This window comes from Lipophrys pholis, assembly GCF_963383615.2.
Source record: "Lipophrys pholis genome assembly, chromosome: 8".
Classification (NCBI taxonomy): Eukaryota; Metazoa; Chordata; class Actinopteri; order Blenniiformes; family Blenniidae; genus Lipophrys; species Lipophrys pholis.
Genome location: NC_137630.1, coordinates 24,668,884 through 24,693,510, shown reverse-complemented (window position 1 = coordinate 24,693,510; position 24,627 = coordinate 24,668,884). Strand labels below are relative to the sequence as shown.

Below are 24,627 nucleotides of genomic sequence, written 5' to 3'. Positions count from 1 at the left end.
AGAGAGAAAGGTGGAGTGAATGATTGCATCAAGTGCTAATATATCATGACAGTAAATGTACTCAATCTATAAAAAACTACCTTGGTACTGAACACTGACCTCTCTCTAACGAATAATCTGGTATACAACATTTACAAAATGAACATTTTAATAGTGTGATATTTAGAATATATATATAGATATATATATATGCTACTGCCTTCCTCTGGTTCTCTTGCATTTTAAACCTCTGAGTACATTAACGCCATCTTAGAACTCTTACACAGTAAAGCGTACACACCACAGCCGACGAGTGGCAGCCTATTATAAAGAGAGAACAGGAAGACTCTGTGGACAGTGAGTACACCTGCATGTGTGTCCTGAGTGTGTGTGGATGGTAGCTCAGTTCGTAAACCAGGCAGCCGCGACTCGCCGGTAGACTCAGCAGTGACGGGGGATTTAAGAGAGTAAACTTCTGGGATACCATGAATCTTCAGTTCACAAGGTACGCGACGTCCTTATCCAAGATACTTGCACAATTAAGACGGTCTCAAAATACTTTAGGAGATAATAATTATTATAATGTCAATAACAATAATAATAGTATTAAACATCTGTCAAGGTTGTTTCTGTCCCACAGCAGCCGAGCGACGATCTGGATTATTTTAAATGACTTCAGTGCCTCGTGTTTCCCATGTGCCTCCTGTCATCAGCTGTGCTGCTATGAGGGATCGACCTCTGTGCATCCGTTGTACGTTTTTCTATGTTCGTCTCAGATCTGCGTGTTTGTGTCAATGAATGCTTGAAGTGAGTCAGGATTTCTACTCGATGATCGGTGCTGGTTTGCTCTCAGAGGCGGGTCTGGGCCTCGGGGACGTAGATTTCGATGCTGTCAGCGCTTTCCGTGGCGGAGTTCTGTCGTACTGACGCAGCGCGCTTCGCTGCCATCAGCCGTTTCCTGGCCTCTTGCCGCTGCTTGTCCACGGCCGAGTCCACACTTCTGTCCTTCCCCGTCGACAGCCTCGGCTTTGACGGCTTCTTTGGCACAGATGATGGAAGCTGCTTGTTTTCATCCTGAGGGAAGGCAGAGGAGAGATTATACAGCGTCCCATGAGAAGACAATCAAATAACATGTCACTTAGAAGCAGTTTGACACATATTAAATCGAGGTAAACATAAACACCTTTAAGGCATTACAAAACCGGGGGTGTGATGATTAAATGACACTTTGATGCCACAAATGTTTTGCATCACAACTGTGCTTCCCAGCTGACATGAAAATTTGTTTCCAATATAAAATAAACCAAGAAAAAAAAAAGAATCATACAACCTGATTAAGAAAAAAGACGACTCAGCATAACCCCCAAACTAATCTGTACTATTTTTTTTAAATGCATATTGATTTACAATATTAAACATTAAATAATTGTTAATATTTCTGTGCCTGTCCCATGCATGATGACTTTGTGTATATTTCAAGTGAAAAGCTTAAAAAAAATTTTTTAGTACCATGTATTAATCTATTAAAAGAAATTATGATGAGATGCTGGATTTATGATAATATGCAGACAATCAAATTACAATTTAGAAGTCAAATCGCCTATCATGGTGATTATACTTTTTGCACTAAGCGTCACCTTTTTCCCAGTCTTCTCTGGAAGCTGCCAGTTGTTGGCCTTCAGTTGATAAAGTTCGTCAAACTTCATGCTGATGTCTTCTATCGAGAGCTGCAGCAGATCCCAGAACCCCGCGAGGTCCTGTGCTGTCGGTCGAGGGTGGGCATTTATGTCCTAGGCACAGGGGGGAAAAATTACAGAGATGAATAGCTTCAGACAAATCAGAAAATGATTCACATCCCTCCTTACACACTCACTCTTCGTGACAACAATCGTCTTTCTGAGATTATTAAATGTCCCCAGTAATAAGACTTGTAATAGAGGGTGTTTGACAGGTAGAAGATTGAGGAAATCGAGTCAAAAGGGACTCAAGAACATCTATCAGGGTGGATAAGGCTTTCATGTCTCTGAATAAAAGGTAAAATGTTCCTGAACACTGAATGAACATTTAGGAGCACAATCCATGCAGAACCGATTTATGCCGAATGTAAACCTTAAAATGACACGGGTGTCTTCATATCCATTTCTATTGATGTCATTGGTAAAGCCGTGTCATGATTTGTGGAAAACAGATTGCTGAGTGAAAGTAAATGACACCGTGAACCAACATTCCAATAACATGCAACATACTGCTTGTAAACTATACATATAGATATCTTACTTCTGCAGAATGGAGTGGAGCCTAAGGCTTATCCATCTGTAGCAGTCAGAGTTTGTGTGACCCCACAGTGAAATCATTTGTCCAGCCGTAGGTCTCCACAGGATGTAATGAAGTCACTCACCAGGTTCTCATTACAGAGTCCTCTGAACTGCTCAAACTTCTTGGAGATGAGGAGCTGCGCACTGCCCACTGCACTGCGGATGGTCCCCAATACTACAAGAGCAAGGAGAAGTCACTTAAATAAAACTGAAACAACGTGGAGACTTGAACAGCAACGTTTAAAAAAAAAAAAAAAAAAGTCTATGCAGTATTTATTCCTCTCAAGTGATAAAATATGCATACCAACATTTACCAACTACATCTGTTGGCAGGAATTTATTTCCTTATATGTAATTTATCAACCTAATCTTACAGAAGATAACACATTTGCATCACTTTGCGGTTTTTTCCTGCTTAATAAATGTAAATAGAATCGTATAATGCAGGTCCACCGAGAACAGGCAGAAGGACAATCTGAAGGAGCCTTTACTGCTACTCTGCTTCATGCTCATTCATATTTCAGACACTGCAGAGATTGATCTGCTTAAAAGCCCAAATAGGTATTCTGGGAGATGAAGCAGTGAAATGACTCTGCAGTGGCTCTATTACAAGCTACAACACAGCCGACTCCCACTCTAATGAGCTGCTGTATTGTGAGGCAGTAATGAATGTGTCATGCTTTTTCTTGTTGTCCGTTGTCAGCGGCGATGAGATCTGACCCAGTCCCCCGCCTGTGAACTTTACTAACAGGCACATCGCTACAATTCTTCATGGCACTTACTGGACAGACGTTTATTGCTTCTTCTTTTTTTTTTGTTAATGTGAAGCACTTAGCCATGCCTGAAGCAGGAAGGTACTGTCCAGATCAACCGGTTTTTATCTTTGATCCATTAACATCAAAATGAATCAGATGTTCAAACAGTAACACCTCTTTACTCTTGGTTACATCAGCTATCTTAGGCAAATCTTACACAAATTGGAGGCCTGGTAAAAGAAATTCAGACTGAAATTCCTCCAAAATCTAATTACATAGATCACATAGATTAGCACATTCTCATCTAAAAGTTAAAACTATATGTATGGCTCAGTCTCTGAATTATAAATATATTTGTGTGCACATCCTTGCAAATTTGATGTGAAGGAAGCTGGTGTAGCATTCATCTGATTGATAATTTGCGTATCTCTGATGACACTGAGCTGTACAGGTGATAAAAAGACATCACAGCCTGGTTTGCATGTTTCCAGGGCAAACCAAGATAGTTTGCAAATAACTCTTGTTATCTTCCCAGCAGGACAGGTTAGAGGGGAAAGAAAAGTTTTCTACACCTCAACACATGTTGGACTACAGTACAGATGCCTCAAGCAGAAAGACTTCAAAGTTTTGAGTGCTATTGTATACAAATGTGTTGCTCACCCTCCTCTGAGAGCTTGTTGTCTTTGGTCTCCTGCTCCATCTGTTGACACCAGCCCTCCATGCGGCCCGTCTCCGCTTGCAGCAGCTTCAGGAACCAGTTACCATCTCTGAGGCATGCCGGCGTGCTGACTTGAAAGGTGTCTCCTTGAGTGCTGCAGTTTCCAGACTCAAGGCTGGGATCTGGCGGTGGCAGCGAAGATGGATCGAGAGCCGGGTCCAGAGTCTCTGGAGGCGAGTTGGGTATCCTGGATGGGGCTGAGGTGTGTTTCAGAGGCTGCTGTTCCATGGCTTTGTCCTGTCCGTTTGGCGCAGTGGCATTCACTGTCTGACTGTTGGTGCAGTTGGCTGTGTTGTTTTCTGTGGGCGCGGCATCCTGTGGCTCCTGAGGCTCAGTCTCTGTGTTTTGTCTGGAGGCCATGCTGCTGTCCCGGCTGAGACTGCAGAGAGACGCATAAACATCAGCTCCTAACAAACCCGCCGATAAATGATCGATCGAACATTTTCCAGTATAGCAATGTGATGTCTGGAGATTTAACTGGCAGGGCTTTGAGACAGCTGGTTGTGTATTATCCATTGCAAAGAACCATGAGTTTACACACAAACTGTATTGTAGATGTGCCAGTTGGGAAATTAGCAACAGATCAGGTAGACGGCATGAAAGCTTAATGGACATTGGAGATAATGTGCACAAGAAAAAGAAGCGAGCTATCAAACTCTTTTTAAGGCAAATTACAGTGCTCTGCAAAAGTTGAAATGGCCAGCTCCTCACTATGTTCAGCTCCCTACAGTCAAAACAAGAGTAAATGGACATCAATCAGAACATGTCGCCGCTGTGCTGCTGCCAGGCTGACTGCTGAATGACCTCAACCACTCGCTGCTGCAATGACTACAGATGCTCCGGCAACACAGATGAAATAATGACACTGGAGGAAACAGTTGTGGAGGAAAAAGCAGAGGAAATACAGTCCATCCAGACACACAACAGCTGACTGTCACTTCAAAAGCAATAACACTGTTATTAACACTGTTGCCTTACACATTTGTCACTTGTATAGTTTATTGTGACAAAATATTCCTAAATCTCAGTCAGTCACATTCACAGCAGGATGCCGTCACTACATTAACAGTGGAACTTCTCAACTTGCACTGCTGTTTTAATTTCCCACAGCAGGATTTCTATCACCGTCAAACCTGCCTGAAGAAACCCATCTCTCAACCCTTCACAGTAAATTAATGGCCTGTAATACTGCCAATCCTATCACCTGATAAATCATGTATTTCATTGAACATTAAGCACGATTGCAAACCAACAATATTCATTTTGTTGCACACTATGTAGCAACAATTACATAACTTGCAAGTTAAAGAAGTTAGTTGTGTGGAGGAGTGTGATGAATTTACTGTAGAGCAGAGCAACTAGGGCAGTTTCAAAGTAACTTTCAGTTCACTACAATGTCTCACTTAATGTTTTAAACCTATTCCATGGTAGGCATGCTGAAGTTGACAGATTGTTTTTGGCGCATACTTACGGCCTGCCGTTCTCTACTTGAACTCCAATTGACTGAAACCTCAGGGGCGCAGCCAGAAGTAGTGGTTCTTCTCTTGGGATTGGCACAACGCAATCCACCTACAAAAAAAATCCAAACCGGAAAATATAAGAAAACTATTAAATTGCAACGTGACACATGTCTCCATCCAAAGATACTTGCCTGTATTCCAATGGAGGACAATTTCCTCTTGCTTGCAGTTGGGGGTTGCTCTACGGTGATGGCGATGCTCAGGGTATCATTTTGGGACTGAGTAGATGTGGATGTAGTGGTGGTGGGCGGGTGCTCCCGGGGGGCTGGAACAGGAGGTATGGAGGCTGAAGAAGGTGCAGGGGTGGCAGCGGGGACGGGGGCTGGTGTAGGCTGGGTCCCCTTAGCCAGGCTGCTTGTGCGTATGCTACAGAGGCTGTCGGACGAGTTGCTACGTCCTGATTGGCTATTTGCTTCGCTGCCGCGGTCCTGCTGGTCAAGGTAAGTGTCTTGAGCCGACTCGGTGCTGCTCTGCAGCGTCACTGAGATGAGGGGCTTGGAGGTGGTGCGAGGTGGGACTGGAGGAGGAGCCTTCCTATTGCCGACTGTTGAAAGAAAGCAATACAGAGGAAAGAAAACAGCTGAGAAAAAAACGGCTTGTCATTTACTCAACTAATTTAAAACGTCAGTTGACCTGAGCCAGCTGGTAACCATTGAGTCCAAGAACATAAAACAATTACAAGGCATTTGACAAACACACCTGTACTTTGGCCTTACTGCTGCCTCTATAAAGCCGTACTATAATCTATCCTGATGCAGTGTTGTGTTTCTAGTGGCTGTTTCCTATTGACGTCAGTATGTCTCTGGGGATCCTCCTTCCCACACCACACCTTCACGCTGTGGGGATTGTCAGGGAGGACAACTCTGCCTTCTCTGCTAACAAGCCTTTCCCAGGTTCCCAAACAAAAAGCCAAGGCAAACTCTTCCTTTGGTGCTTTGTGTTTTAACCACATCTGAATAATTAATGGTCAAACGAGAAGTCCAACAAATCCATGTTTTGTTTTTTTTAAAAAACCCATTTACTGTTGCGTGACATATTTCAGTTGGTGATATGAATAGATGAAAGGACATAAAAAGCAGGAAAGTGCTCTGTGATGTATCAGGCGCTTTCTTCAATGCTGCTCCAGATTGCAACATCTAATAATGGGTTTAACTTTTCTCCCACACTCACTATGTTCTCAGACACCCTCAATTATTTGGCCGCATAATTTAATAATTTTATTTAGCCAATTTGGGAAATTCTACCCAGATAATACACTTAATTTATGTACAGAGTGACTTTCAAATATCATCCAGATACTGACTGGCTTTGAGGCATTTGTGCCAGCTTTAAGTGCCCTTGAGGCTTTCTCAGGGTCTCACAGCAGAGACCTGTCGGCAGTGGGATTGGAACCAGCTTGTGTGTGCCAGCTTTTAAAAACTTATTTTGTACAAATGGTAAGGAGGTCCATCAGTTTAAGTATTGACTCGTGATTGTGAGAGACACGGGTGTGAGTCCCAGTTGCAGTAGGAGTAGTGAGGTTTTTATAAACCTCAACTTAATCCTCTGACATAACGTGCTCCATTATTTTATAACAATTAGAAAAGGCTACTTTTCATCTCTTAAAGAATAGGCTGACATTAAATGGTAAATGAACTTCACTTATATAGCGCTTTTCAACTGCGTGAGCAGCCCCAAAGCGCTTTACATCGTTAATCGCATTCACCCAGTCACACACACTTTCACACCCCAATGGGAGCAGTTTGAGGTTCAGTGTCTTGCCCAAGGACACTTCAGCACGTGGACAGGTGGAGATTGAAATCAAACTTGCAATATTCCGATTGGGAGATGACCGTTCTACCAACTGAGCCATGCCACCCCATTAAGACCAGATGTTTTTTAAATCTACAGGGCAAAATGTCCTCTGAGCTCAATGTGACATGATTTCACATCTTCCCTTGTATATAAATGGAGAATAATGACTCCATGGGTCATGAGGGCACCACAGAAAATAGTTCATGTTGCTCTACAAGGAAACCTGTAGAGAAGTTGGTGTTAACATGTTTAAACACACAAAAAAAATCAACTTAAATCAATCTTTATTCATACAAACAAACTTTAACATTAGCAAATTAAACATTCTCAAACTATGTTTATACTTATACATTTTAACGTATCAAGGCAAAACCATCAACCTTTTTAAAACTCACATCAAGGATTCAAATCTTGAAACTCGAAGAAATTTGTGAATTTATTTAACAGAAACTGAACTGAGGCCCAAAGGTGGATTACCACTGAGCAAAGACAAACTGAGTCAGAGAGGAGGAATGGGTGCCTCTTTTTCTGTCATCAGTGAAATTGCAGCATTGTGGTAGATGATACAGTGAACTACTGTACAACAGGATAAGAAACCAGGAGAAACCACAGAAGGAGTAGAGGGGGAGAAATACAGTTTAAACTGCTTTTTAACAGGCAACATGACCAAATAAGGGACAAAACATCCAGTCACGCATACTTCAGACCAATTACAGAATTTACTCACATATTATGGGTGAAACTTAAAAAAAAATATACATAAAGAATTAGCTGACTGAGTAACTCAAGGCCCACCACTTTGGATCAATAATGAAAATGTGGTGTTCACTCTCTCCAACCGTGGCTTCAATCTAAATAGCAACCTAACACCCTGTAATTCTGTGGGAGCAGCTCCTCCGTCAGCAGCCAGTGACTCACAGCAAACCAGTAAAGCCGTCATTAAATCCCACCAACATACACAAACATGGCTGTGGAATTCACTCCATGCAGTCCGTGTGTTGCTCATGCAGCACCAGCGACAGTGTCTCCTCAGGAAACATAACAAAGGAGAACATTGATTCCAGAAGAATGTGACACTTCTTGTCATGCTCATAACACGGATGCATGACATTCTTTAAGTTATGTGTCCAATTATGTCCGGCCAACACATGCCTTCATCGCATTTGTGTCTACAAGGCTGCACTGTCTCTCATACACAGTTGAGCTCATGCCAACTATCTGTCAGTGACGAGCCACACATGTGCTGTACTTATTCAGCCTTACAACAGGAGGATTTGTGCAACAACAGCAAATAGGTTAGTGCCGCTTAGTGTTTACAAACAGGCTGCCATAGTAAAGTGGGCTAATTGCAGATTATTCACACTCTCAACAATCCTTTTCGTATTGCTTTTGCATTACATGTTGTGACGGCTGCCTCCTTACTTCCCATCCATGAGCAAAGTGGTAGGAGGTGATTATGAGACGGATGTACTTCCCAGACTCTTGACCTCTGAATCCGGGCCAGCTGACAGCTGGCTGAGCCTTTTACTTTCACTTTTCAAAACTGTAAATGACACACTAGCTCACTTATCACAGGTAATTTTCCTGATTGAAGCTCTGACCGATGAATGCATCCACAAATGGTACTTTCTCAATTGATCTCTGAAAATTTGACAGACAGAGCAATCTAAAATTAGTGTGGAAGAAAGTATACGCAGACAACTGTAGGACTCTTCCTAAAAGCAAAAACAGCCTGGAGCTCTGACTTTCCTCTATCCCGTGTTTGCTTGTTTTTATTAACAGAAAGTAGTTGATGGTACAACATGAAAGTCGTCGCAATTAGGATGATATCACAAGCTTGGAGTGGTTGTTTGAGCAACTTCACACAAAGGTCAAAAGATTTAACCAGTTTGGTTCCTGTTTGGGGTTTTATTCAAGCCCAGGGTAAAAATCACACTCTTAAGCTTCTAAACTTTTATTAAGCAGGGAAATTTTGCTCAGTAAAGGTGGTAAAAAGTGAAGGTTTTTTTTATAAGTAGCTAAAACTTGGTTAAACAGTCTGCTCCCTTTACTAAAAACACAACATAACCTAGAGCAAGCTAAAAATTTTGGTTACAATTCTGTTGACTTTTTAATCCAAACATATTCAACACTGCTTCCATCTGTTTTGTTAGCTACACTATGACCAAGGAGTGACAGTGAAGAGGGACTCTGCATTTGTCATATGAAGGACCTAGGAGAGGAGAAGATAGTAGAAGACAGTGGTTTAATTACTGTGTTTTAAGGTAAAGACATTTTCCAACTGAGGGGGAAAAAATGTATGTTAGGTTCACAGAGGAATGCCATCGAGACGCCCTCCTGCCAAGTGGACAAGTTATGTGGACAGCAGCTGTCTGCAAATCACTTATTTTGGGCTGTTGAATCCTCTCTGTTACTGTGAAACAATTAAGATCACTTCCAGTGTTGTCAACACCACTGTGGTAGTCACATAACTCAATTGCGTTCTCTATGAGCACTATGTAGTCTCTTTCCTATAATATGCTCTAGCTCCATCAGCAAGTCTGACTGAGGACTATCAGATGACCACTAATGGGTCCTCTACACCAGGCTAAAACTTCAGTTTGCATGACTTAGTATTTTCAGTGCAGTACTGCTGCCATTGTAACCATTTGCTTTGTTTTGTAAAATAAGCTGCCTTCTCATTTTTGGGGATTTCGGCTGTTTAGAGTTCACGTTTGGGATTTCACTGTTTATTACAGCTGAGCTCATTCTGTAGGGATTCTTGCTTGCAGTTCAGTGTGCTAATTAGGCTTCACAGTAAACTCCAATGGGTGAAAGGTCTGGTTCTACATTGGTCTCTAGTAAAGCACCAAGTGGAAAACACTTAAAGCAAAGTACACACAAAGCTGTATTAACAGTATCATAGCTTAGTGTGGAAGATCCTTCAGTATAACTGTGGATTACAGCCAAGTATAATATAATGAAAAGAGGTGGGAGCAGAAGCTCTGCCCCTAAATAACCAGTCTTACTGTGAGATAGTACAGCACACAGACAGGCTGTGGGAGTTCCAAACTGAGAGATTAAACCAAGACAGAGCGGTGGCCAAGCATGGTTCCAACCACATTCATTACACAGACAAGAATTTCAGCAAAAACGACATCTATTCAAACTTGCACAGATCAAGTTGCAAAAGCTGTAAACTGTAACTTGAAAAAAAAAAAAAAGGGCCTTTTGACATAAAACAACTTGCCTTCAAAACATCCAATTGAGACAAAGCCTAATCTGAAAAAGTCCACTGCTGGAGACTTAGTTTGTGCATGCTTACGCATTGTATTGTCGTAATATCTTTAAGACCTCCTGCTGTTCTTCATCTGACCTGTTAGATGCTGTAGAGCAGCAGTCTGGGTTAGCACCTAATCTGCTAATGTAAAGACATTAGTTTAGCGTCCAAGAGGTCAAACCTGTCACAACTAAAACTCTTTAAAAGACAGAACATTTTCAGAATTAGTTTTTATAGGATGCTCTGGATTTGTGTGTTAAATGTCTTTAAAAGAAATGGAATTAATCAGTTGGAAGTCCTTTTTGTCTTTAGACAACCACATAATAAATTTGTTAAACAAAAGCTAATCATTCAAATGAAATGAGTCCCATCCTTGGACTAAAGTATTTCAGGTATTATTCAAGAACTATTTTTGTACAGATAAAACCATATTCAGTCCTAAAATTAATGTTTCTGCCAACAATGAATAAGTTCCTAATTAGGCCCACGACAATAGTGGATAAAGTGAACTTTACCATACTGTGTGCCTCACAGTGAAACTCCCATGTCTTTCCCATTCAGTGAAAAGATTACCTCATCAATGAGTGTGAGCGGAAGAGAGTGCAACACTGGAGGATGACTCACTGTCTATCCAGGGCAACACACAGACGCATCATAGCTCCAGTAATTCACTTCCTACAACAGCAAACACGCCTTGTCGCTACAATAAAGCTTCAAAGACGGAGCAATTGATGACACTCAGTAGTTTGTTTAAAGAACTTGGCAATGTCAAACTTTACAAATAACTTAGCAGTGTCCCAGCCATTACACACATCCATATCTTAAGTTTAAAAAAAAAACGTAGGTAATGTTACAGTGAGAGTTTGCCTAAGATGGTACAGCCCTTTTGAGTACATACATCCTTCTCCTGTCAGATGGCCTATCTCTAAAAGCAAAGTGACGTGTCCAAACTGCTGAACTGCAAAGCACTGGCAGTACAGGATGAGCATCAATTATGGATTCTGTCCCAAAGACTTAACACATGGTAGCTAGCTCCTGAATAAAAATGGCACATGAAACTGCGGGCTCTAGAGGAGCCATTAAAGTTGTGGTAAAACCATTTCATAAGTTTCAGAATATGCTGAGACACACTAGAGTGTTTATGTTTAATGAACCGCTGTATTGATCCAGATCAAAATCCAAGTGAACACCATAAGAAAAACAAAAAGCTATTTATTTTAAGTAATTATGTCATTTAACTTGTTTGACAGCTTATACAGAACTTCGTGGATGCTGTCGGTGGGAAAAAACCATCCAATATGTCACAAAATGAGGAAGAGCTCTGGAACTGTCATTACAACACATCTTTGTCTTGAACCTGTTCAAATCAAGAGTCTACAAAGCAGTACGGCTGTATTACATGACATTTACACTTGACTTGATCAAATGAGCTGAATAATATCCTCTTCAGGGCAACAAAGTGTCTGGACAGACCTTTTGTTTTAGTGGACAAACGGGTTTATTTCGGAGTGATTCGTAGTCGCTTTCAAGCCTTACAACACTGACAATGTCACATGTTGAATTTAAAAGAAAATCCTCGCTTTCTTCATCTGGCACTGGCTATTCTGAACATGTACATATCTAGTCCGCACGACTTTAGGCAATTTCAACATACAACTTGAGAATAAAGTGCTTCTGAATGAATGGTCCGTCGGTAAATTGCGATTAAAACGCCCCAAAATGAACAAATTTGGAGAAGTGAGTTGTTCTTTCCCCTGGATGTATTGGGTAATATCAGCTATGTGCCGTGACAGATGGGCAGGGAGGCTCAACTACACCGAGGTGTCCATACCCGACTGTCGACGCCTCAGCGTCGGTTAGCATCTGCTGCTAACCAGTCCAACGCTCAGCGCGTGCTGCCACACCGGGCATTTAACGCTAGGCAACGTTAGCCCGGGGCGTAATGCAGCTGATACGGGAGAGGCAACAAAAGAGGAGGCTTTCTGCCCCATTACCGCCTCTGTAACGACATCCGCCGCCATGCTGCCTGCCTGTCTGCCCGCCCGCCTGCCTCGTCTCGTTTCGCCTTGCTGCCAGAAGACGGCTCGCATCACGGTTGCATCCCCTTTCTTCATCCACGTTAGCTAGCTGGTTCACCCACCACACCGTTAACGTTAGCTCGCGCTAGCTGGTCGCCGCTAGCGTAACGACAGCGACCAACAGTCGGCACCTTAACGAGGGAAAACGGAGGAAAATCTTACTGTGCGGCGGACGAGCTGGTCATCCAGATTTTCAGTTTCATTCATGAAACGCAGACAAAATGAAGAAGGGCTACGGTACAGAATCCTGTCGTAAGATACACAGCGACGCGGTGAAGAAAAGATTTGTAGTACACGCCCTTGACGACGAGGATTGGAGTCCACGTTGCCTTCGTCACGGGTTTCTGGTCGCTGGTTGGACGGCTGTGGGCCTCGAGCTCATCGAACATGGCGCTGATTGGCTCACGCCTCGGCATTGACGCTGTTTGTGAACGCGCTCATCAGGTGCGCTTCATTTAGCCTCTGACGCCGCGGGAACAGACTGAGGTCTAGACATGAAAAAAACCACCACATATGCAGTCTGTTGTCATCTATTGTTGCCCAAACAATGGGGAGATATGAGAGTGTGAAACCAAATATGTGGGTCACATAATAATAATAATAATAATAATAACAATAATAATAATAATAATAATAATAATAATAATAATAATAATAATATTAATAATATTAATAATAATAATAATAATAATAATAAACGGGTTAAAAAAATCAAAGTCAAAATTTTATTATCAACTTGATTTGATTTATATAAGGGCTTCCCACATTACATGGCAGAGAGTGCCTGAAGGATAACAGGACTTCAAAGCAACACAGCACAACCATAAAGAGACCCAGCATGACCATAGCAGCACTTCAGAGGGACATAAACAAACTAAACATACAGAACACATGCATTAAACGGTCATAAAACTATTACAAAAAAAAACAACAAACAAAAAACAACAACACAAAACTGCCATGAAAGGACAACAGTTTTGAAAAGACACAAAATTAAAGACTGAAAGACACAAAACAACGTCAGGCAGACTGTAAAATGACAGCCACAAAAAGACACAAAATGACCAAGACACAATTGAATGCACATTTTATAATTTTTAGAGTGGGGGACATTTACACGGCTGTGTATGGATCTGTTTTACAATAAAAGTCACATTACAGAAATAGTAAAGTTAGAAAAATTCTCGATACAATAATGTGACAAAAGTCAGACATGTAGAAAAAAAGTTTTGTTCACTGAATAAAACGTGTGGGATGATATTATAAGCATGCTATCAATAATTTTATTCAGCTATGGAACAATAAAGTACAGGGTTTATCTGTGTGTGTGGGGGGGAGATGGGCTTTCTAGAAAGAAAATAATAATGCTGTACAGTCATGTCCAGAAAACATGCAAATAGTTAAAAGTGAATTTATTTTAAGAGTCTTCTTCAGCATTCATCAGAATTTCTGTTATTGTGAAGACTTACGGAGTCGTTATTACACACAATCCCCTTAAGACAAGGCATTTCACAAAGACAGATTGTGACATGAATTATTTGTACAGTTTATCCCATGAATACAAAATGTACACACAAAACATTATGTTAGCTGAATGAGGTCAAACTCTGACACTACACTTGTCAACAAAGCCTATGATTTATGTGAAAACGCCTATTGTATTGCTCCTGCATTCATTTATTCATACATTCAGAGGAAAGTTGCTCACAGCGCAATATTCAGTCCGTTGTTGTCTGAACATTTTTTGTGTGAGCTTGCACTGTTAAAGCCAGAGTTGGAGCAACTGGTAAACAGAAAGTCCTTATTCAGACTAAAACTTTTTTCAAATACCACCTTTGTTCCAAACTATCTTCTACATCTCTCTCTCACACACACACACACACACACACACACACACACACACACACACACACACACACACACACACACACACACACACACACACACACACACACACACACGCACGCACACAAAATACAGTAAATATATTATATATCATATAGATATATGTGATTCCACAGCTTTCTTAGGGCAACAAACACAAACAATAAAAAAATAGCTGTACCTATGCAAGGAGAAGCATACAGTCCTGTACAATACGGCATGTGGCCTTTATTACTTTCAAGTAAGTTTTTGAATTGTATTTTTCTTTTAAATGTCCATTTTGTAGAAGCTGTGTTTCAATAAATTACACTGTGTAATCACGGGGGGGGCTGCCTATATTTCTTCTGAGCCCATCATTTGGTACCACCATGTCTCTACAGAGCTGTAATAGGGCTGCAGAGCTACACACTTGAATAGTGCTGTGGGTCAGGGTTGCTGGTGTTTACGGGTTTTATAGGGGCAGGGTTGTAAAATACCAAACTGTAACTACAGAAGTCTGAAAGTGATTTTTGTGGCAAAATACCTTTCAATTTCGGAATGATTAAGCAACACATTAACTTCAGGACGTTCACCCATGAGGCCAGTGTTAGATTTTTTGAATGAAGTAGATATGTCAGTTATTGCATGTAAACACTATTGATCAATGTTAACAATAAGTTCAGAATTGGCATCATGGCATAAAGTAAATCAGGTATGTTCCAACCAATAACGTACTCATTTTAGCCATTGGGAATCTACTAAAGCCAATAACCTAATAACATGCCAATAATGTATTAAAATAGTAGAACATTTTTTGCAACCACCATTGAGAGAGTGTTGCAGAGTACATATCCTCAATGAATGAATAAGATGACTCTCTGCCCACTAGACTTACTTTTGTTAAACACACCACACAAACTTGCAAAAAAGCTTTTATTTCCAAGAAAAGCCCTATATGTATTATCACATTATTGGCAGCAAGTATTACATGTTGAAAGTATTTATTTAAAGCAACTTCAATCATGTAATAACTTATTACATTATTGGCTTCAGTTAGTGCAAAAATGTATCAAAATCTCATTATACTGCTGGCAAGATATTAGGTTATGGGCTTTATTACATTACTGGTTGTGACACATATATAATAATAATAATAATAATAATAATAATAATAATAATAATAATAATAATAATAATAATAATAATAATAATAATAATAATAATAATATCACCAAAATCGAAACATAAATGTTTATGGTACATCGATGACGTTGAAGGTCCAGTTTGTCTGTCAGAGCATTCTTTAAATCTATAAAAACTGTTGTCTGTAAAAATCTACTTTGCCAATAACAAGGTGAATGTGTTTCCAACTACACTGTCTCTATTAGACAAAAACTGACAATGGTCATTACACTGTGGGGATGCTATACGAGCCAGGTGTCCAGACAGGGCGGTTCATTTTCTGTGCTTCTTATGGCAACCATAAGTTCTTTTGTATGCTCAGGTGAGAATGACAAGGAAACGATACTCAGTTGGTTAAAACCCCCACAAGATTCCATAAAATGCTGCAAACTAGCCCTTTGTGTTCATGTTTCTTTTGCTGGTATAAAGAAGCACAACTAAAATAAGTGTGTGGGTGGTATTTAATGTGAGTTATTTCCTTCCATGTAAATCTTTTTGCCTCTCACTGGTACTCACTGGTGTTGGAGCTGAAGCTGTAGCCTGTAGTGGTGGGTGGTGGTGAGTCTGAGTCCACAGAAGCTGTGTCCTCATCCTGGGAGCAGCCCGCCTGGATGGCCCGCAAGTAGCTGTGGCTGCGCGAGCGGAAGCATGTAGGTGCAGGCAAATCCAGAGCCTCCACCGCCTGCGATTCCCCCTCACAGTATGCCACAGCGTGCCCACAGCCCTGCCGGCATACCTGAAAGAACGTGTGCACACTCACATGCTGCGGGCTGAGGGCGGACTCAAAACTATGCACTCAACACGTACACTCAGCAGTAGGGAATAGTTTGAATAGCTTGAATAGTTTATTTCTGTATGAACAGCTTAAAAAAGAAAAAAAAAAGTCAATGACAAGTGAATGTCATGTGTTAACAATTCAGTTGAAGCAAAATGATGCATTGCAAGTAAATAAAAGCATCTTAAGTTAAAGTGCTACTTCTGCAATAGAATGACTTCTGTGGCCGTTAATAAAGCTGAATTATAGCCATTCAGTGTGTTAGGCAATGAATCGTGGCATAGATATCTGTATAGGCTGCAGTGGTTATCAAACGTCACATTGTTTTGGAAACATAAAGTAATAAATAGAGTATTTTTTTAATACACTACAAGAAAAGTGTAATTTTTTATTTATGTTGTAGTGACAATATGAAAATAATAAGCCGTGCAATATTATGTGAAATGCCCAGAATAGCTTTTCTGTCATTGTTAGATGAAAGTATGTTGCCGCTGTATGGTGGGAATAAACATTGTGATCAGGCGTTATCTGAAGCATTTGATCAAGAAACATAAAAAGCAAATAAATGAGCAGAAGTAGTTATTTTTATGTTTGGCAATTTAGCAGCAAGTATGAAGGTAAAATGTGGTGGGTCGAACATTAACATGAAAAATAGCTCAATCAAAATGCTGTACTTAAATATCAGAACATTTTTTAGATTGATTAAATTCATGGTCCTCTTAAAAGTATTTCATTCGTTATTTGATTTTAATCAAACATGTCTAAATATGATTACGCCTCTTTATGAAAAGTATTTCATCATGAAATGTTGCTGGTTTGTAACTCTGCATCCCAGTCTAGTCCTGCTACTGATTAAGATGTACAGCAACCTCCCTCAGGCTTATACTGAAGCACATTTTCCACTTTGACATTCTGCAGCTGCTCTCAAACATTTTCCTATTCCTCTAGCTTATTCCCAAGAGGTTTATTCATCTGTGTCTCTGCAGTCTCCGATCTGCACATTTAAATATTCTCTCCCAGTACCTTTGAAATGGCAGAGCTTATGCAAATGTTTTTTTCCTTTTGGAATGCTCAAATCTGTAAAATAATACAGTTTATCTAAAATACTATTTTGGTTTTTCAGACGATTTAAAAAAAAAAAAAACAGTCTGTTTAAAAAAAGTCAACAGATATAAATAGTTGCACTCAGATAACGGTGTATTGTGCCGACTCCGTTCAAAATAATGCTATTATACCGATCCTGAAATCCTATTTACCTCCATGATGATTATCATGTTCAATATTTGTAACTGTTTTAAAGAGATTTGCTTTACCTATTGCAGAGCTCATGTTAGTAGGTCTAAATTTCAGCTGCATCATAATTCACTAACATTTAGGTATTAATAAAGAGGCCTAATAATATGAACACTCTTTGGACTTTTAAGTAACTTTCAAAACAATCCACAGCAAAACAAATTCTCTCAACGGTGCATAGAAAACTACTACAACGCCAGCAACACATGTCCAACTATCCAGCAATTCATCCACCCATCTTTCATTTTAGAAACACTGATTACCAAAGACACACGTCTTTAAATTAAGGGAGAAAACTGGACTGCCTGTAGGAGAAAACCCATGCACTAAATAGTACAAACTCCACATTGAAAGGCTCCCGATCCTGGAATAAAGCTGGTAAACAGTGTGCTAACCACTCCACTACCATGTGCCCTCTTCATAAATACAGTTAAGGTTATATAACATTTGTCAACCAAATCTCAGTTAGACCAGATGATAATGGACATACCTGAGTGCCTGAGCCTCTGCCCAGTGTGCCGATGCAGTGGCTGAAATCATTGTGCCTGTGGCGTGGAGGGGCCTCCAAGGGACTCATCAGGCAGTCCAAGTTATCCAGACTCCGATTAGTGGACAGCTCCTTCAGCGATGGCAGCGTGCTGCAGGAATGAACATTATCAATCACCTTCTCAAAAGTCAGGGAGTGGAAAGTGTAAGGCCTGTTTTTTAGTGATAGTATTTACAGGTCACGTTAATACATACCCTCCTGGGTTTTTATTTGGAAGAAAGAAATGCTGCTTAGGATTGTGGAAGGTGATGTGTTAGGGTTTTAAATTGCAGCACAGAGGAATTAATTTACCATAAAAACTTCTGAACAAGATTTTTTTTTAATTTCTTATAAATTTGTGTTTTGAGCAATGTCAGAAATTAATTTCCTCTGTTCTGGCTTGTCAATTTGGCTGCTTGCGTTAGTGAAAATGTGTGTGCACTCAGCGACAGGGTGTGCTTTGTTGGAGTGATTTCCATGGAACATTTGCATGTTATGAAATCAGGGCTTGAGGGACTGACACGCCACCAAAGTGCAAGGTAAAAGATGGAAGTGGGGAGCAGAAGGGAGGCTTGCTGGATGGGTTATACATAAAAAAGAAAAGGTGGCGGGTAAGGGTGTTGAGGCTCGTGGGGGCGGTGGGAGGAGGGCCACACTGCCTGCCTATGATTGACACTGACCTCAGATGCTGCATAGAGCATGCACTCTGCAGAGGAGACCACAGATAATCCTCCCGCATGAGAGCGTAGCAACGAGGCCTGTCCGTGAGGATGGAGGGGTAAAACACAGGGCAATATTTCACCTCTGCTTTTCCAGCAAATAACAATCATTCCACGTCCCGTCTCCAATAGCTGCTGATCTGCTTCTTCTCACAGCTTTTATGAGTTTGTTTGACTTGGTGCCGCATGTCTGAACTATTAGTAACAGGATGCTGCCACCTGCTGACTGCATTAAGGGATATAAGAGATATTTCACTCCTCGTCATTTTATCAGACACTCATCGTTGCCTGTTTATGCTTGGACGAATGAGAAAGACTCAACTACAACAAAAACAATGGGCATGACATTTAAAGTCATAATTCTCATACGACTTATCTAATGCTGTGGCACTCACTTGCGTGGAGGTGGCGGTGGTTGCTGCTCGCTCAGAGAGTGCTGGGTAGCCTTCAGGTAGCTCTGGCGACGAGCTGCAGATTTGGGGGAAGGTTTGGGGCTTCCCTCCGAGTCCTCGCTGTCTTCTAGGTCTCCCATAGCTTTTACATAGCTGCCGCTACGCATCCTGCGACAAGGGATCTCAGTTCCTCTGGCCCGTCCGCGACCCAAAGTGCCGGTCCAGTCCCCGAGAGGGACCTGGATTAAACACATATAATAGTGAGACCTTTAAAACTTTCAATGTGGTAAAGGCTACTGTCAATGGAGATAGGGCTTCCGTCTGGGTTTCAGTAGGATTTTGATCGTGTGTAACAACGATACTCAAACTATTTAAGCCTCAAAAAACTAAACTTGTTACACATTTCCAAATCTTTCTGAAAGCTGTGAAGGTGTTGTTATTAGTACTGGGAACGTCATTAAAATATCAAAAATATCTTGATTTAAACTCATCAATGAGATAAGCCCAAAAAATAATTGGCTCAGTGCAAGCTGACAACTGTAAAATAATGGGCACTACTAATGGACTGCTGTGCCAACAAAGTACAAACTCATGTACTTTTCATAATGTTTGTTATCCCACTTATACGTTTGCCTCACAAAAGAAAATCTGAAAAGTTTAAAACAGTTTGCTTATTCAATAAATTCAAGACATTGAGTCTGTGGGTAATTTATGTCAAAATAGTAAAACACGTGATAAAACTGGTGGATAACGTTAAGAAAATAATTGCTATTTATATGAATGTTGTGATAACTGGGAAAAAATTATGATTATGACTTGCTATAAAGCATTGGGATAAAGTACAAGTGGTAAAAACAATAGAGGTTGTGTTGATTAAAAAAACTGACTTTAAGCACTAAAATATGCTCAATAATGAAAATCTACTTTACAGAACTTATAGATAACAAAAGAAACGTGCAAACTTACAAAGAATGAGGATGGAGATGAATACTCACTGGCCCTCCTACCTGTAGGAACTGTTGTGTCAGGTCTTGATGGCATGACTTTGATTTAAGCAGGGTCCTGTTGACGGTAGCAGAGCCCTTTTGCAGCACTTGCCTGGCCTGGCTGAGAGTGAGAGTGGACCAGGAGCCTCTCTTCACTAGAGAATCGTCCTTGCTTCCCCGGGTCGGTCCCGCCTCTTCTTTGCTTACTACCTGCGTCGCTTGGCATGCCAGGAACTTGAGATCGCTGCTGCTTTTCGAGGTCTTGAGAGTATGTGCAGAAATTGTGTTGTAGCCCTGTGGGATATGTCTGGGAGCAGCCTGGCTGTCTGACACTGCTCTGCCAAGAGTCATCATGCTCAGCGGATTGCGGTAACCTACAGCGATAGTGCCAGCTTTGGTAGTGTCAGTGTCCAGGGTATCATCGGAGCTCCAGAGGCCTAGTGTATTAGGTCTAGGTCTTTGCTTTGGCCCCTCAGTTTTAGCCCTGTCTTTGCTCTTGCTCCTGCGGCTTGGTCTACCACCGTCCTCACTACCTCCACTCGTTCCACTCCCTCCTCCAGCGGAACGCCCATTCAGACTACCCTTGATTGCAGAGTTTTCCAGGGACTGGGACTTGGCAAATAGCTTCTGGACAGAGTGCATGAGATGGCGTATGCGTCCTGGACTCTCACTGCGCTGCTTTGACATACGCCCTCTGTGGAACTGCAGTGTACTGAAGCCATCCCGCTGCAGGGGCAGATGCCTCTCCAGCTGATCTAAAAGGTTGGAGGGTAACCGATTCATCTTGGCGGCTGCTGCAGAGGAAATGGTGGCTGATCCACTGGTGATCATAGGAGCACCAGTCAGGCCCAGACCCAAGCCCATGCCCATGGACAAGGAGTTGGATAATGTACCCGCCCTGCTGCCCTGCCCAACTCCACCACCACCAGCCATACAGCCCTGGGAGCAGTCCACCTGCTCAGCCTGGGGGGTGAAATGTAGACGAGGGAAGGTGCTGCTGTTGGACATCTGGCTGAAAGGCAGCAGGCAGTCCGGGGTCAAGGCTGTGGGGCTGGTGGGCTGACACTGATGGAGATGGGGATCCAGGGTGGCATAGTGGTTTATGGTGGGGCTCAACAGGAAGGCGCCGTGAGGGTCAGAGTTCAAGGGACACAGAGCCTTTTGAGGGCATCCTGGAGGTTCACACGAGTCGGACAAATGACGACTGCGGTTGGCTCCTAACCCCTTCATGGTGGCTGTGGTATCGTCCTTAAAACATGCCTCCAATCAGTGCAGGGCTACTGACCTGCCATCCTGAAATGGTAAAAGATGAGAGGCCCTCAGAATGTGACCTAATTATATATCTGAATACATGATTGAAGCACATGGGGATCAATAGTCAACAAGAATCTTATATTGGATCATAAACAATTGAACACATAAACAACAGTAAAAACACAAATATCACACATTTTGCACTCAGTTCAGTACAATATTATTCACCTTGGTCAACATATAATTGTTGTACACATGATATATTTTGAACATGTACATCAAATGAATCTGAAAATATGACATATATATTATTTTTACATCTCTTTCCTTTTATATATATATATATATATATATATATATATATATAGAAGTGCAGGATTGGTACAACACTGTAAAATTGTATGATCTGTTTTCATGTTTTCTTTTTGTCCTTCCTGTTTTGTTTCATTTTTGTAACCGGACTGCATTTGCTGTAAATAAAGGTAAAACACATTTTGATAAAGTTATATTACTACCGCGCTTGTTTTGTCTGCTTGCACAGTTACTTGAGCAGTTGCAACGTTTGGCCAATAAATTCTTGAACCTCAAACATTCTGTGTGATTCAAACATTTAACTTTGGAAATATAGAATCTTTAAAAAGTGCAGGATAGAAAGGTTCACAGTTATAGCTTGCACTGGTTGAGAAAAGGATTTATAAATGTGAAATGAAAAAATAAATCAATAAAAATTAGCACTACTGTTGAACAGTAACTCTGCAAATATTCTCAGTTGAATTTTGAATGTTTCCCTTAATTAACCAGTTTGAACCCATGTTTAGCAGCCAATTCTGCAAGGAATGCTTACTAAAATTGCCCGTGTGTTTGTCTCTTTATAGAGATTATAGTTAATAGCGCATAACAGTAAAACAGCCGTTTGAGTACAACATCAAGCCTCAGATGAGAATCTCTGCACGTCCATGCTTTAAGCTAATGAACACATTCCAGTTGGAGTATATTTAGTGTTTCTCCTAATATGCCCTTGGATGTTCAGAGTTGTAATTGAGCTAAAAAGGCATTACAGACGGACTCTGCTGTGTGGTGCATTTCAAAGAGGCGGCATTGCAAAACAGAGCAGAGAATGTGGAGAACAGAGCCAATAGTCCTCTGGAGAAGCTTTTCACACGCAACTTAACCAGACAGACCACCAGGTGGCGCACCAGTAGCAAGAGCACAAAGGACCGTGGCCTTAAGGAAAAACAGACACACACACACACACACACACACACACACACACACACACACACACACACACACACACACACACACACACGGGACATTGCATTGACTTGACATTATCTCTTACAGTCTTACTCTAAATTTGGCAGACTACAAGTTATATAACTATACTATGACCTTAATCTGACCCCAAAACTAGAATAACCCTAAGATATACAGTCATCTAAACTATATTGATTTTCTTTTTGTGGACCTCCATTTTTGTCACAGTGACATAAGTCCACATGGGTGGGTGTGCAATCAAGTTCAAATCCTACCAATAATCAAGTTTAGGTCTCCATCAATACATGCGCACCCACGCATGTCACATTATGTGCCTTATAATAACATAGCACTGACTTTCCATTATTTACTGCAAACTCAGCTCTTAGTACGAGTTGCATAATTCAATTCTAACCACAGCCTGATCATAAAATATGTATTCACCTCAAATTTTTTATTTCAATTTCCAAATGTGGACATCTTTATGCCCATTTTGACATCAATTCACTTGGATAAATGTGCAATCCGGTTTAAGTTCACGGCAGTCTAGAAGAACATGCACACTATCCAGAGCAAATGAGGCACAATTTATAAATGAATACAAACAGATTCAATAACAATAGTTTCATGAAAATTGTACAGTGCCTCATATTGGGATATTAAAGGATTATATGCTGTCCTGAACACTCTGGTATGGATTATATAGGAGCAGTACAGCCATAAATAAAGCTCAAAGGACACACAACACCACATATTAATTTCAGTGAAGTGGACAGCCGATTCAGTTTACTATATTAATTGTCTCACCAAAGACAGAAAGCAGACAGCCAGAGGCGCAATATAAGACGTTACAGTGATGTACAGCCTGGAGGTGCTGCACTGACAGTGCATAGGAGCATGGCTTTGTGACTCATACATGTAAATGAGCTTTATATTTAAGAGGCACTATTTGTTCTAAAGCAGGAAATGAACCCTCATTTCCACGAATCATTCCTGGAGCTTCGCTATCCACTCAAATCTACTTACTGTGGCATGAATTGTGAATCCTCCTTTTCCCCATCACGGGGGGCAATAAATCTTTCCTAATGCTCACTAAGAAAAGAATTGTGAGGCCAAGGCAATTATTTAAAGTTGCATTGCATTGGCATCTATAGTGGGTGGAAGGAAGGTGATCTTAATCTGAAAAGAAACTTTTAAAAAACAAAAACAAAATCTAATATTACTGCCAACTCAATGGTTACAAGGTGTGTGTGTGTGTGTGTGTGTGGGGGGGGGGGGGGGGGGGGGGGGGGGGGGGGAGCACTGATGTACTGCTAATAGTCATTTTTTCACAGGTTTTCTGTGCTGATACTAAATATAATGTGGCCTCCTGGTCAAAACTTTGCTTTACAGTTTCCATTGTGAGTGAAAACACAAGTATAAAAAATGTATTTGATTTTTGTGGCGCATGTATACACCAGCAGCATCTCAGACAAGTGATAAAGAATTGCTTGAATAATGTGCGGGGATGTGAGGTTTTAGCTTATTCAGCTCATTCTCTTCTGTCAGTTCAGTTATAATGTCGGGTGTACTTTAAATGTCAGATTTAACTGCACGAAAAAGATGAACTATTCCTGGAAAAGAAACCAGGCTGTCTTAAAAACACATTTCATCTTTGTGTTTGTACAGAATAACATATCGTCACGATTGTTGGCTTTAGTTAGATTTTCTTTGACGTTGCAAATAATGTTTGAGTTTCTATAAAAAGAGGATTTTGCCTCTGTCACTGCATATGATTAGTTTTGATTTTATGGCTGTTTCTAGAGTCACTAATTAAACTGAAACGCAGGTTTTTAAGAGAAAACCGGCACACCCACGCGGAGAACTCTTCACAGAAAGGTTCCCAAGCCTGGACTAGAATTTGTTATATTCTTTACGTGAAGTGAGCGTGATGGTGCTTAACAACAAAATGCACTTTACAAT

The 24,627-nt window shown here is 41.0% G+C and overlaps 1 protein-coding gene across 1 annotated transcript; it reads right to left on the bottom strand.

Moving 5' to 3' along the window:
- Window positions 1-712: 712 nt before the first annotated feature.
- Window positions 713-21,384, bottom strand: dlgap4a (discs, large homolog-associated protein 4a; the record flags this gene model as incomplete). Its single annotated transcript, XM_080469278.1, has 11 exons — window positions 713-1,053; window positions 1,617-1,769; window positions 2,378-2,469; window positions 3,710-4,146; window positions 5,239-5,336; window positions 5,419-5,831; window positions 15,980-16,199; window positions 18,022-18,169; window positions 18,738-18,815; window positions 19,172-19,407; window positions 20,176-21,384. The coding sequence occupies 11 exons, from the start codon at window positions 21,382-21,384 to the stop codon at window positions 829-831; spliced, it is 3,309 nt and encodes a 1,102-aa protein (XP_080325404.1). The 3' UTR covers window positions 713-828.
- Window positions 21,385-24,627: the final 3,243 nt, after the last annotated feature.